This window comes from Giraffa tippelskirchi, chromosome 11 (genome assembly GCF_054371585.1).
Source record: "Giraffa tippelskirchi isolate mGirTip1 chromosome 11, T2T-mGirTip1v1.2.pri, whole genome shotgun sequence".
NCBI lineage: Eukaryota > Metazoa > Chordata > Mammalia > Artiodactyla > Giraffidae > Giraffa > Giraffa tippelskirchi.
The window spans coordinates 120,657,321-120,673,431 of NC_137285.1; the positions used below are offsets into that span (position 1 = coordinate 120,657,321).

General features: G+C 35.7%; 2 protein-coding genes across 2 annotated transcripts; one reads left to right on the top strand and one right to left on the bottom strand.

Annotated features, from left to right (window-relative positions):
- Nucleotides 1-5,061: 5,061 nt before the first annotated feature.
- Nucleotides 5,062-5,968, top strand: LOC145527213 (olfactory receptor 52N5-like). Its single transcript, XM_081544819.1, is given in 2 exon segments — nt 5,062-5,936; nt 5,938-5,968. Coding segments are annotated over 2 exon segments (906 nt in total).
- An 8,197-nt stretch (nt 5,969-14,165) lies between these two features.
- LOC145525261 (olfactory receptor 56B2-like) lies at nt 14,166-15,125 on the bottom strand. Its single transcript, XM_081538066.1, has one exon. It carries the CDS (start codon nt 15,123-15,125, stop codon nt 14,166-14,168), a length of 960 nt encoding a protein of 319 aa, XP_081394192.1.
- Between the last annotated feature and the right edge of the window lie 986 nt (nt 15,126-16,111).

Consider the following 16,111-nt stretch of genomic DNA (forward strand, 5'->3'; position numbering starts at 1 on the left):
GGTGAATTTTCATGAAGCTGTACACTTATGGTGTATGTTCTTTTTTGCACACTTATTATGTTTTAATAAAATACTTATTTAAAACAATATGTCTTGATTGTGTTCACCCAATCTCCCTAAACTGTGAAACATTTTCTTCCTTGCCTCCTATGCTGTCTATGGCTTACAAAGTGTATATATATATATATATATATGTGTGTGTGTGTGTGTACACATATATTTCTTTTTTCTCTCAGAAGTATGCTAAATTTAGTGCAAATATATGTACTTTTATACAAATTATATCAAACAACGTAATTAAGATAATCATAAGAAACAAAAATCAAAACTTTTATCTTGAACACCCTTTATTTTAACTCATAATCACATCTTCATTTCCATTTTCTTGACTGGGATAGAAGAAGGAGGAGAAGGGGACAATAGAGGTTAAGATGGTTGGATGGTGTTACCGACTCAATAGACATGAATTTGAACAAGCTTGGAGAGTTGGTGATGGACAGGGAAGCCTGGCATGATGCAGTCCGTGGGGGCGCAAAGAGTTGGACATGACTGAGAGACTGAACTGAACTGACTGGGATAATCTCATATAAATAATTAAAGAAAGTGACTTGAGTTAACTTATTTAAATTAGCGTGTAAGTCACTGAGAATTTACTTGTCCTTTAAAAAATTATTTTTCTGAGATATAAGTGGCATAAGGCATTGTATAAGTTGAAAATATGTGACATGTATTATTAAAACTCCAGGATTTATTTATCTGTTGGTTCCAAGTTCATACTCTTGAACAACATTAACCCAAATCCCCCATGTCCCAAACTCTGGTAACCACCATTCTACTATCAGTTTTCATGAATCTGGCTTTTTCTGATGTCACAGGTAAGTAATACCAAGTAGTGATTATCTTTCTGTATCTAACTAATCTCATCTAGCATAATGCCTTCAAGATTCATGCATCTTGTCACAAGTGACAAGATTTCTTTCTTTCTCATGGCAGAAAAATATTCTGTTGTGAGTATATCTAAATTGAAGCAATCAATGAAAAATACCCGTGATCCTGATATTTTTTTTAAATTACATGTACATGAAGATAACGAGACACAAAATCCTAATAGCATGCATTTTCTTACTGTTGGTAGTATGTGCTATTTAAAAATGTTTTTATTGCTGCATTTTTCTCTTTTTTAATTGAGTATAATATTTTAGAATTCAGAATAAAAACAACAAAGCACATTATAAAATCACACATATATATTTTGATTTATTTTTAATTGCCTTAGGTAAGAATTTCCAACTTGTAATCCTAAACGCTGGATATTTGTGCAATAGGAATTACTTTCTGGACTTCTCTCATTCTGGAACCAGCTCAATGGGGTTTATTTTTTCCAAATATCTGAAGCTTTGTATCATGCCCTCCCTTAGGGTTCTATGGCCTTTGGGGATTTAAGCCCTGTTTCACATTGAGACTTGGGAGTCCTAAGGATGTGAAATTAAACCTGTTTCCCGTGGGAAGTCTGCTAGACTAAGAGCTTCAGATCCGTGGTCTAGAAGGTGAAACCAGGGTGCTACCATCATGTACATTCCTGAGCCCTCTACCTGGCATGAGCACCTTTCACATTCCTTTTAGTCTGGATCTACCGTGTGGGTAAGGTAATGCCTTTCAGTTACTTGGATTCTAGGCTTATGACAAAACGCTGTCTTGTTTCATTCTACTGTGTCATCACAAGCATAGAGGGCTTTGCCCTACAGAGTAGGTTATTTGGTTATTTCTTGGTCAGGGAAAATTGAGGAAGAACATAATCCACCTTCAAAGGAGAGATAGTATTAACAAGGAATGTGCGCTCTTTTGTGGGCAGGAGAAAGACTAGACTCTTTCAAAACCTTTAGAGAGAATTCTTTATTATTATTATTCACATTTATAAACTATAGCATAATGGCAGAGACAGAGAATTAGGCACTAATAACTTTAAGATGACTTATATCAGAAAAGATAAATAGGTACATACCTTTCCCTTGAAGTCACTAGCTCAAGCTTCCCCACCACCTTTCTTTTCTTCAGTTCAGTCATACAACTTGCAGTCATCCCATCTGATTCCAATTTGCTTCTTTTTTTAAATCCAGGTACTATCCTCAGTCATGGGTAAAATAGGTAGTAGATTTGGCCCATGTATTAAAACAGCACACAGGTCAGTAAAGGGATATGATAAACATAAAAGAACTTCTGGTACAGGTCTGCAGGTTATCATCATCTTGAAAAAAGGAGGAAAATGTGAGGGTAGCAGAGAGAAAGAAGGGTGACTTTCAAGTAAAGAATCTGTTTTGAATAAAGAAAGAAGGGGCTGTGTTTCATCAGTATTTAGTATAGAGAGCACAAAATTCTGTATCTTTTAGCAAATTTTAAAGATATTGTATCTTGGTTAGATAGAGTGGCTATCACTGCACTCACTAAAGGAATCTAATTAAATTCAAAGAAGAATTTAAATAATAAAAAAGTAAATATATTTAAATACGTAAATAGTACTGCTGCTTCTTGTTTCTGTAGACATGGATAAATACTTGAGTTGGTATGCAAACTGGCTATTTATGCACAAGGTAAACCTAAAATAGCCAGAGGAGGCACAGAAGACCCTTATGCTAAATGCTGAAGGGTGCATTGCCTAGCACTTGGTGGATGCTTAATGGAATTTCTAAAAAAAATTAACAAATGGAAGTGTTTAATTTAATTTAGAGTCCATACACTTGAAATATTCAGTGTCAATGATAGCATTGTGTATCACTAAAAAAGTAAGTTTGATATTTCAAGAAAAATATTTAGAATAGCAATAACAAAAAGTGAAACTATCTCAGAGAACCTAGAACTCTCTTTGCTGAATCCAGCTTTTTCCTGACATTCCTCTCCAAAGGATCATGGAAAGGATTCTTCATATGCCTGACAGAATTTTAGTCTGTGTCTCAGAATCTAAATTCCTAAAAATTGCTGTCCTGGGCCATCTCTAGAGAAACAGCATAAAGGTTTTTTAAAAACTGAAAAAACATGCCTTCTTAGGTCCTAAGCAGTACCTGATTCATCCTGATTTTGAGGGGATGGGCACTGAGGTCAGACAATAATCTAAATATGCCTGTTTTCCATTTTAAATAGCCAGAGGCAGCAATGGGTGCTGCATGCTATTTTCAACAAGTGGCTGTCTAGTGCAGGATGAGGGAACAGAAGCAGCAATAACATTAGTCCCTGTACTTTCCATCAAGTCCTGCTGGCTTAGCCTTCTGGATCAGGTAATGGAATGTATTATCATCAAGGAGGGAAGGTGAGGTGGTATTGTATAGCACAACACAATGTGATATGCTTTTTGTAGTACTGTGTACTACATTGCCTCTTTCATTGGGAAAAGCTCAGTGCAAGAATAAAAATACACTTAAGGTGGATCTCTCTTCCTGTGATTTAGTCATTGTACTTCCAATACTTTTCTCTATTCTGTCTCCTTAATACTTTCCCAGAATCGCAGGCAAAAATAAGGAAGTGGGAGAGGTTTAGGGTAAGTCTGAATAGTATTTGTAACCAAATTACCTATGGTGGATAGGTTTTCAAATAAGGGAAATAAACTGAACAAAGTCAACAGAGGCTACAGGTATCTGCTATAGTTGAAATTTGTGAGTGGTCAATAAAGTTTAAGCATGAAATGCTAAGTTAAGGGATACAGTGATCATATAATACATCATCCAAATGAGGATACTCTTGGGTGCTTAAGGAATGGAAACAAATAACATGGGAAAGAGAAGATAAAAACTAAAGTTTACTTTATTTAATGATATGCCAAGAAATTTGAGCTCTATATTGAAATTGATAAGGAGACTTTGAAGATTACCAAGTAGGATTAAAATGTCTTCAAAAGTATGCTACAGAACATATTTGGTTTGAAAAATACTAAAGGCTAAGCAAATAAATGAGTGGATGTAGCTGGTGGTCTTTAAAAGATAGCAAAGAGTGGTAATAGGAAGGAAGGACTGATATTAAAATTATTTCTGGATTAAAAATACAGCTTTTCCCCTGTCTAAGGATAGAATACAGATAACATATGTGCTGAGATGACCTGGACAGAGTAAGAACTAAGATACTTTGAGTTATAAGGAAAATATATATCCAAGAGGCACACTTGAGGAGGTCACAAAGATGTTGGTAGATCATGTGTTAGGTGATGACATCATTATCTAAAAATCAGAACTCAGTAGTGGAGCTTATTTTGCCATTGGATAGAGGCTGAAATGACTTAGTCTTGAACATGAAGAACTTAAACTGACTGTGGAAATTTAAGATGGAAATATCTACTATGCATTTAGAAGGGATACTCATGAATTGTGACATAGACTGCTTATACATTACTTGTCTGAAAATTATCTTTATGTTGGTTACACCTGAGGTTATGAATCTAGTTTTGCTTGATAGTCAACATTATTCTGGAGAAGGCAATGGCAACCCACTGCAGTACTCTTGCCTGGAAAATCCCATGGATGGAGGAGCCTGGTAGGCTGCAGTCCATGGGGTTGCTGAGAGTTGGACGCGACTGAGCGACTTCACTTTCACTTTCCCCTTTCGTGCATTGGAGAAGGAAATGGCAACCCACTCCAGTGCTCTTGCCTGAAGAATCCCAGGGACGGGGGAGCCTGGTGGGCTGCCGTCTATGGGGTCGCACAGAGTCGGACACAACTGAAGCAACTTAGCAGCAGCAGCAGCAGCAGCATTATTCAATCTTTCTCTACCTCAGTATCTTCTTTTATTTGCTGATAGAACAAATTTGCAATGTGCAATTGTGGCTCTAAAATTACATTTATATTGTTTACAAAACTTTAAAAATATTCTTTAATATTTATTTATTCAATAAACTGCATTTTCATAATCACTATTATTCAAAATTGTTGGTACTGTTATAAATGTAATTTTATGCCAAACTGAAGTCTGCATTCTCAAGAATGATCTAAACTAAATTTTTATTTTTTTTTTGTTTTTGGTTTCTTCTCCTAGGGTACAAACTTATGGATGGAGAAAAATAGAGTCTCTATTGAATTAGTTATGCTGGTTTCCAACAATTCATGTGTGCCCCCCAAATATTTTGTTCTTAATGGAATTCCTGGTCTGGAAAGAGTACATGTATGGATCTCCCTCCCATTCTGCACAATGTATATCATCTCTCTTCTGGGAAACCTTGGCCTTGTGTATCTCATTCATCATGAGGAGTCCTTACATCATCCTATGTATTTTTTTCTGGCAATGCTCTCCCTCGTTGATCTCTTTACCTGTACCACTACGCTACCCAATGCACTCTGCATCTTCTGGCTCAATCTCAAGGAAATTAACTTCAATGCTTGTTTAGTCCAGATGTTCTTTGTCCATGGGTTCACAGGTGTGGAGTCTGGTGTGCTCATGCTCATGGCTCTGGACCGCTATGTGGCCATTTGCTACCCATTGCGCTATGCTACCACCCTCACTAACTCTATCATTGCCAAAGCTGGACTTGTCACCTTCCTGAGGGGTGCATTGCTGATGATTCCTTTTCCTTTCTTGGTTAAGCGTTTGCCCTTCTGCCAAAGCAATATTATCTCCCATACATATTGTGACCACATGTCAGTAGTGAAATTATCCTGTGCCAGTATCAAGGTCAATGTCATCTATGGTCTGATGGTTGCCCTCCTGATTGGAGTGTTTGATATCTGCTGTATATCTGTATCATACACTATGATCCTTCGGGCAGTGGTCAGTCTCTCCTCAGCAGATGCTCGGCAGAAAGCCTTCAGCACCTGCACTGCCCATATATCTGCCATTATTGTCACTTATATTCCAGCATTCTTCACTTTCTTTACCCACCATTTTGGAGGACACACTATTCCCTCTTCTCTTCACATCATTGTGGCTAATCTTTATCTTCTTCTTCCCCCAACTCTCAAAGCCTGTTTATGGGGTGAAGACAAAACACATTTGAGACAATGTCATAAAGCTCTTCCAGGGTCAGAAAGGTGTAAGTACTCAGGACAATTGAAATGAGATAGAATAAAGATGAATGAAAAACAACAAAGAAGAAACTCACGTGTGATATCATGTCTTTTCTATGATCTATGTTTTGCAACTATAGTGGGAAAAGTTACAGATAATTCTGGATTTATATTCCAGTGACTCCATATTTTTTCCCTCTATCACTAGTTTGGACCAAGTCATTGATATTGGTTCATCACAACTTTCCTCTTAATGTATTCATGTAGGATATTTTCTTAATCTTTTGAGAGTTAAGTGTCTTGTCTGTGATTATAATCTTCCTTTGTTGTTCAATTGTTAAGTCATGTCCAACTCTCTTGCAACCCCATGGACTGTAGTCTGCCAGGCTCTTCTGTCCATGGGATTTCCCAGACAAGCATACTGGAGTGGGTTGCCATTTCCTTCTCCATGTAATCGTCCTTATGGATAAGAAATTAAATGGCTTTTAAGGACATTTTCCAGGCTAGGCAGTCATTGAAGTTAAAATTCAGTTTATGAATTACGCTGATAATATACAGGCAAAATGGCAGTCACTGATTTTTAAAAAAATGGCACTTATTAAACATCATATTGTAAAAAGCATGTAGGCCAATTTACTGAAGAAATAAATGTGTAATCTATAGCTTAGCTTTTTGCATGCAACATACATCTCAAAACAGCTATGTTGTTTCAGAATATGGATTTCTTTTTCCTTTACTGATATTGAGGCTTTTTCTCTATTAAATAAAATGACTTATCTATAATGCCAATGGAAACTACATAAGTAATGCTCACAACTACCAATTCTGTAAAAACATCTTGGATATAACCTCTCCACTGTAATTCCCAATTCAATAATTTATTTTTCTTGGTTCACCGATAATCAGTCATCTACCTTGCTTCTCACCTTCTACCTCAGGAGTTTCTAATGCAACCTACATTGAGGTATTGTCCATGGAGCCCTGGGAACCTCAAGACCATTTGGGAAAATGTGTGAAGTCACAACAATTTTCATAGAAATATTAGGGCATTTTTTGTCTTTTTCAGTTTCATTCTCTTACTAATGTACAAAGGGATTTTCTAGAGTTCATATGATGTGAGATTATTGCTGTAAAAACTAAGTATGTCACATTTGGAAGATCTGCATAGCACAGTGAGCCAATATTTCCAAATGACAAATTTTGATGTTGCAAAATGATGCATTTTGTAGCAAATTAATTTCAGTGAAAGATGGACCAGTGGGTTTTAATGCAACAGAGTACCAACAGCTTATTGACATGATTTCAGATTTTACAACTAATCTTCAGGAGAATATCTATTGTTCATTTTGGATGTAGTATCAAAGAAAAATACCCACAATTAATTGAAAAGTTATTAAAGGCTCAACTCCTCTCTCTTCCAACTATGTATTCTATATGAGGTCATATTTTCTTTGTAAATATTAAACAAAATACCATGTTTCAACAGACTGCATGCAGAGGCAGATAGAATCTAGCTGTTGTCTCTTAAATCAGGAAAACTTGTGAGATGTAAAATAATATGATTTCTTAATAGTTTTTGAAAAATATACTAATTTTTACAAAATATGTATTTTGAGAATCATTTATGTAATATGTTGAAAATAAATTCAGCTCTAATAGCAACCATTTCCATAAGGTCTTCCTTTTTTGTTTTTCTTCTTGAAATTGGGATATATCTTATGGAGTACAGTGCAAAAATCTTAGTTATACCTATGTTATCAACACCCAGACCCAAGTATAGAATATTCTCACTAACCTAGTGTATTTCACTTGGTCTCCAAAGATAACCACAATTTCAACCTCAGCATCACAGATTTCCTTGTATATTTGTAAACTTTATTTAATAGAAATAACACAGGATGTGCTTTGATATCTAGCTTCTTTCACTCACAAATAACTTTGTAAGATTCATTTATATTGCTTTGTAAAGCAGCACTTTATGTTTTTATTCCTGTGTAGTATTATGATGCTTTGTATTAATATATGTTTAACAAATATAATATAAAATAATAAATATATAAATCTTATACCTATATGTGTGTGCTCATTTGCTCAGTTATGTCCAACCCTTTGCGACCCTATGGACTGTAGCCCACCAGGCTCCTCTGTCCATTGAATTTTCCAGGGAAGAATACTGGAGAGAATTGTCATTTCTCTCAGGGGCTAGGGATCAAACCACATCTCTTATGTCTCTTGCGTTGGCAGGGAGAGTTCTTTACCACTAGTACCACCTGGGAAGCCTAAATGTAATATGAAATAATAAATATATAAATCTTATACACTAGATTCATGTAAAAGTTTATATATATCAGACACAAATATAAGTTATATCTTTGTATTATCTATCTGCACATAGATACATGTTTTCATTCTGTCATTTTATGGACATCGTTTTCAATGTGGGAACATTATTGACAATATCTTAAACATTTATGTACATATAGTTTGATAGACATAAGTACCACATCTTTTGGGAATATATCCAGATTGCAACTTGTGGATCATGGAACACGTGTTCAGTTCATTTCAGTTGCTCTGTCATGTCGACTTTTTGTGACTCCATGGACTGCAGCACGCCGGGCTTCCCTGTCCATCACCAACTCCCAGAGCCTACTCAAACTCATGTCCATTGAGTCAGTGATGCCATCCAACCATCTCATCCTCTGTCATCCCCTTCTCCTCCCACCTTCAATCTTTTCCAGCATCAGGGTCTTTTCAAATGAGTCAGTTCTTCGTATCAGGTGGCCAAATTTTGGAGTTTCAGCTTCAGCATCAGTCCTTCCAATGAATATTCAAGACTGATTTCCTTTAGGATGAATATGTATATGCTTATCTTAAAAGTTTTAGTTGCTTCATAATGTGCTAAGAATTAATATTGTCAGTTTTTCTCATTTTAAATATTTTGTTTACTAAAGATATCACATTGTGGTTTCAAGTTGCTTTTCCTTATTGACTGATACTGCATAATATTTCATGTGAACATTTCCTATTTATCTCTTTTGTGAAGTGTGTAAGACTTCTGTCAATTTTTCTATTGAATTTTCTATTTTTTTGCAGTTTATACATCACTTGTTAAATGTAGTCATTGCAAATTCTCTCTTTCTCGCTCTCTGTCTCTATCTCTCTTATTCAATGCAATGGTCAAAGTTAGAGGCCTCAGCATTCAGAAGCCAATGAGTGAAAAGAGGAGTAGCCTTTATTATTATCATTCTCTGTAACCCATTCCCCCACCCCTTAATTTAATCTGTACTGGTAATAGGTCCTTGTAGAAGGGGAGGGGGCCTCTTCTACTAGAGATGCAGTCCTAAAACTATGGCTGCTTCTTGATCATTTGTGGCTCACCATGCCCTTAGACTAGGAAGAAGAGAAAGGAGTAACTTTAGTGGTAGAAAAAGTTGACCCAAATTGTTATGAGGAGCTATGGTTGTTGTTACATAGCGGGAGTGGGTGGATTATGTCTTGAACCAAATCATAGACAGAGAAGCCTGACAGGCTACACAGTCCATGGGGTCACAAAGAGTTGGACACAACTGAGTGACTTAAATGGCTTACCTCCTGGCCACCTCTGGGCTTCCCTGGTGGCTCAGATAGTAAAAAATTTGCCAGCAATGTGAGAGACCTGAGTTCAATTCCCCAGATCAGGAAGATCCCCTAGAGAAGGGAATGACAAGCCACTCCAGTAATTGCTGCCTTTTCAAAAGTATAAAGGAAACTTCAGAAAAAATAGAACTATAATATTTCCTTCAAATCAACAGAAAAATTTAAATTCTCAAAGCAATTCCCTAATATAAAGTATATATAATAAAAGCAGTTTCAAAAATGCAAGGAAAATATGAGGCAGCAATCAAAACAAACTGTTTAGGTATGGAAATAAATTTTGATCAGTAAAACAATACTGCTAGTTGGCCTTATTTCACATTGATTATATGCAAATGCTTAAGCAATAAAATACATATCTGTAAGTAAGCATATATATAAATGACAAAAAGAGTGTGAAGTAAACTGAAAATGTACAAAGTTTTTTGGAAACAAAAATTACACTAACACACCAAACACATACTCCCCCCCAAAAAGGGAGGAAATAGACACCCAAACAAGTAAATGATGGGTGAAGATCACCTTAGTAAAGCAATAGATGACATGTTTACACATAGCAGTTAATCCTCAGCATATCACATTGTTTCATTTCCATGTTCATATGGTTGTCCACAAGCAAAATTATAAAATGTATTGAAATTATCTAGTTTATTAATATGTGGAAGAAATTTCAAAATTGGGGAATTTGTGTTATTGACAAATAATATGAGTTTACAATATACTAGAGAATGTGTTTCTTACAAATCAAAACTGTCATCGGGTTTCTTTCTTGTCAAGCTCGTAAATATTTTTCTAATGTTTGTATACTATTATACTTTTCATGTTTCTTTTGCATTTTTCAATAAGAAACAAAACTGTAACAATTCATATATGTGTGTAGGTATATTTGCACACATATATAATTATTACTGTTGAATAAGAAAGAATTTGAAGTGTATTACTGACTAGTGTAGACAGATTTTCAAAGTTGCTGAAAAACTAGGATCTTACTTGCTTCTTCCTCTCAATATATTTGAACTGTCAACTTTTATCTCTTTGTGTCCGTGAAATACAGGTAGAGAAAGCCAGCCTTCTCTGTCCGTGGAATTCTCCAGACAAGAATACTGGAGTGGATAGCCATTCCCTTCTCCAGGGGAATCTTCCCAACCCAGGGATTGAACCCTGGTCTCCTGCATTGCAGGCGGATTCTTTACTGTCTGAGCCACCAGGGAAGCCCAGAAAAAGCACTGATTAAAAAAAAAAAATTCACTAAGGATAGCAAATATATCTCTGATGTCATTTGTGCTCTATTTCTAAGGATCTAGTTCCTAAAAATGAAATAAATATCCTATTTATGTCCTTCTTGTTCCCTTTTGAAAGTTCTAGTGTTGATTATTAAAGCTGGTTTTCTTGTTACATGAGAAATCTACGTCCATTTGCAATACATTTGCAATACTCTCAGTTAACAAGCCAAGCTTAAACCAAATATTGTAGTACTGACCATAATTACATTAGACTTTCCAAAACAAATTTAAAATGATTTCAATACATTATAACTTAAGTTTTCTGTAAGGAAAATGGGCTCTTGTTGTTCTGTGGGAGACAAGTGTGTTGAAGTTGTGACATTAACACAAGAATATGGTCACTTATTTATAAGTACAATTATCATACCACCTGTTGCCTCTTCTTGTTTCTAAACTCCATAGAAATGTTTGTTTCCTCACTAATCAGTCCTCAATTTTACATTCCATGTTCTTTTTCTAATATGGTTGTTTATTCCTCCTCCCAGTAGATTTTCCTACATAAAGTTAATAAAATTCAGCCACAAATAAGTATCTCTAGAAATAAAGTATGTAAATTAGATTCTTAATCTGAGATCAATGGGAGAGTAGGTAAATTACAAGAGCCCTGTGACTATGATCAAGAGTTATTCTCTTGCTGTTTCCTCATTCTTCATTAAATGGCTGTGCTTCTTTCTTGATATTAGCACAACAGAGCCAAAAAAGATTACCATTTGCTTAGAAAAATAACGAGATATTCATAATAAACATGGAAAAATGCACTGTATTGTAATCTGAGAACAGGAGAAGTAAATATTTTCCCATGAAAGTCCAGTCTTTCTTAACATTTCAGCCTTCAAACTGGTAGATGGAATCATACCTGAAGTTGTGTGGATAAATATGTAATAATTAGTTATTATAAATCCAAAAACTCTTGACATTTTTTACTGCCTAGAGAATTAAAAAATATTCTGCCTCTACTCCCACATTTGTATATCCTTTAATCTTAGTTTCTGGAGAGCCAAACAGTGAGTTGAATGCAATCTGGTCCAGGTGTTCAGGATATTGGTTTAAAAAAATCAAGAATGTACAATACATGTACATTCAAAGTCCTCAACTACTAAATCTCTTGACATTTGAACTATAGGACTGAATATTTTTAAGATGTGTTATGTATCCTAGGGAATATTGCAAAACACTTGAGATACAGGTACTGATTTGGGAATTAAGCTAACCCCTATTGGAGAAGAAACAGTGAAAGTTTTTATTCTCACCACCTAGAAGATAACACATGGAGAATAAATTAATCTGTATATATCTAATCTGTGTGCTTGCACATGAGGAATATATATGGAGGAGTGAGAATCAACACAATCTAATTTTGACAAATATTAGAGATTTTAATGTTTATTAAAGAATTCTCTTCCTTCCCTTGTAAGGATGTTCAGAGGTTTTAATCACACACACATTCCTATTTCTTTAAGTGAAATTCACATGCCATAAAATAGCACTCAAAAATGCAAAACTGAGTACCTTTTGGTACATTCAAAGTGCTGCGCAACCTTCAGCGCAATACTATTTCAAAACATTTCCATTACCTCAAAAGAAATATCTGTAGCATTAATCAGTAACTGCTTATTAATTTGTCACTTCTCTTCTTACCAAGGGCTATTTTTTTTTTTTGGTTCAATGGATTCTCTCTTCTGGAGATTTGATGTAATTGAAAGCATGAAACTTATAGCCTTTAGTGTCTGTCTTTCTTATTTAGCATGCTTTTTTCAAATTTTATTTATGCAAGAACATGTATCAGAACTTCATCCTTTTTATGGATGAATAATAATTCCTGAAATGGATATGCTTAATATTGTTTAGCTATTAAACAACTGACATTTAACAGCATTTGACTTCTTTCCACTTTTTGATTAACAATGATACTATGAACATTTCTACATAAAATTTTTGCTGCAGCTGTGTTAAGTTGTCTGATTATATGCTTAAGAGTTAAATTTTGAGTCATATGGTAACTACTTTTAAATTGAGTCATTACTAAACTTTTTTCCACAGCTTCTGTGTGATTTTTACATACTCTCTATCAACATATAATAATGCCATGTTTCAAAATATTGCCAACATCTGCTAAATTTAAAACAAAATAGTAATCATTTAGGGTATACATTAATTATCCTAAACTTATTGTGATAATTGTTGTTTTGATTTTAATTTAATGATATTGAAATATTTTCATATATTTGCTGGCATCTCATATCTTCTTTAGAGAAGTGTCTACTCAAGTTCTTCAACCATTTAAAAATGGTAAAACACCTCAGAAAGAAGCACAAATATCTGGAGCAGTTGTTGCTGCTCAGTTGCTAAATCATGTCTGACTCTTTGAGACCCTTGAACTGCAGATGCCAGGCTTCCCTGTACTTCACTGTATCTCAGAGCTTGCCTAGACCCATGTCTATTGAGTTGGGGATGCCATTTAATCATTCTTCCTCTGTCACACCCTTCTCCTCCTGCGCTTATTCTTTCCCAGCATCAGCGTCTTTTCGAATTAGTCAGCTCTAGGCAGCAGGTGGCCAAAGGATTGGAGCTTCAGCTTTAGGACCAGCCTTCTTTATGGTCCAACTTTCCTGTCCATAAGTGACTACTAGAGAAACCGTAACTTTGACTGTAAGGGCCTTTGTCATCAAAATGATGTCTTTGCTTTTTAATATGCTGTCTAGTTTTGTCATGGAGCAGTTATATGCTATCAGTAATTAAATATGGAGAAGGAAATGGTAACCCGCTCCAGTATTCTTGCCTGGAGAATCCCAGGGACGGAGGAACCTGGTGGGCTGCTGTCTATGGGGTTGCACAGAGTGGGACACGACTGAAGTGACTTAGCAGCAGCAGCAGCAGCAGCAGCAGCAGTAATTAAATAAAATATATATGGATTAAATATTCTCATTAAAAAGGAAGAAAATGGCAGATATCTCTTTTAACCATCTCTATTAAACATTGTTTGGAAGTTCTATTTAGAGAAACTGGAGACAAAAATGGAATATGTATTCTATTGTCTTTCTGTGGATTCCTTGAGACAATCAACATCATTATGTTACTCATTTGATGAAGAAATTTATTGAAAAACAAGATTATTTCATCCTCATTTTGAGGGTTTCATTAATTGCCACTGGTTCCTTAAACTAACTGAAAAATGTTAGTGTTTCTTAGTTCTTCTTTATCTATAATCTTTGAAGAATATAATGCATATATACATAGGGAAATTACAAAGTTGAGCATCCTCTCCAAGTTAATTGCCTTTGAAGTCCAGCTTAAGGAGCTTACATAAGCCCTGTCTGAGCTCCTTGTTCTTGAATGCATAGACCATAGGATTGAGGGCAGGAGGAACGACATTGTGGAGTACATTGAGTAGAACTGGGATGAGGGGAAACATCATTGTTGTGTTATGGGTGATAGAAATGACAATAATGACTGTGTAGAAAAACAGGATTAGGATGAGGTGGGAAGTGCAGGTACTCAGGGCCTTGGATGTAGCCTCCGTTGAGTTCAGTTTCAGTACAGATTGAAGTATCAAAGCATAGGATACAAGAATCAAACCCAAGTCACTCCCCATGAGTATCCATGCCAAAAGTAGCTGGTAAACACTGTTGATTGTCCTGTCATCACAGGATAGACTAGTTACTCCAAGATTAGAGCACAGACAGTGCTCAATTTGGTTTTTTGAGCAATAGTGTCTCTGAGCTGCCAACACAGGAATTGGGATGGTAGTCAGGCTGTTTCTGAGTGCCATGAACACAGTAGCTTTGACCACAAAAGATCCAGTGATTATTGATGAATAACATAGTGGTTGACAAATTGCCACATACCTATCTATAGCCATGCAGACAAAAATGCCTGATTCCATTCCTACAAAACTATGTATGGCATACATCTGTACAAAGCACTCAGGGAGACTGATGGTCTTTGCACTGAACCACAAGATGGTCAAAATCTTGGGCATGATGGTAGTAGCAAGGCCCATGTCAACCACAGCCAGGATGCCCAGGAAATAATACATAGGCTGGTGCAATGTTGCCTCCTGATTGATGACGATCAAGATAAGGATGTTTGCACTGAGAGCTAAGAGGTAGAGCAGAGCCAGGGGCAGGGAGAGCCAGTGCTGCCAGCTGTGAATGCCTGGGAATCCCATCAGAATGAACTCAGAGACCTGAAACTTTGAGCTGTTGGAATCTCCAAGATCCTGGAACATAATTCACTAAGAGGAAAAACATTCAAGGTTACTATTCCTTAATAATCCCTCTGACAGTGTTTGAAGAAATTACATTCATGGTTTTGTAGGTGTTGTGGGGGAATCACCTTTTTAAACTCTAATTCCAGCACTAACATTCCTTGAAAGTGAAAGCTTTTTGAGAGTGTTAGTCACTCAGTCGTGTCCAGCTGTTTGCGACCCCATGGACTGTAGCCCACCAGGCTCCTCTGTCCATAGAATTCTCCAGCAAGAATACTGGAGTGGGTAGCCGTTCACTTCTCCAGGGGATCTTGGTGACTGGGGGATTAAACCTGGGTCTTTTGCTTTGCAGGCAGATTAGAAGTATCCAACATTCCTTGGATATTTCTAATTAACAGAAACTGTTTTAACACATTGTGTGTTAAATTATTTATCAAAACACAAACTTCATACCATGTCAGTTTGTATTGTTTTCATCTTCTCATAACTGAGGAACAGAACTTTAGAGAAAATCATGACTTTGGACATTATCTTCAGCCTATAGGTCATGAAAGCTGGAGAAGATGTAGCCTTCTGATATCACAGACTGCACTCTTGAATTTGTTTTGTTGGATTATTAGAAACATAATATATGTAAAGAGTATAGAAATTTCTGTGCATGGAGACATTTAAGTAATAGACTAGAATATATGATACTGACAATAACTCTTATTTCAAGGATTTGAGATTTTGTTAAATAATCCTGTGTCTCATTTAATTTTAATTGAAATGTATGAAATAATTTAGTATGCACATTTTAAGTGAGGAAGCTTTTATCAAAAATTGCTAATGACTTGTCCAAAACTGTAATAATAAAAGAGAAATGTGATTTAGGAATATAATTGTTATTCAAAACCAATTAATTCTGGTTTTCAGTAACTTTCTCCTGCTTGATGTAGCTTTGATTCTTGGAGCACTCCAGATAGCCAAACCATAAAGAATAAAGCAGGCATTAAAATATTAGTTTG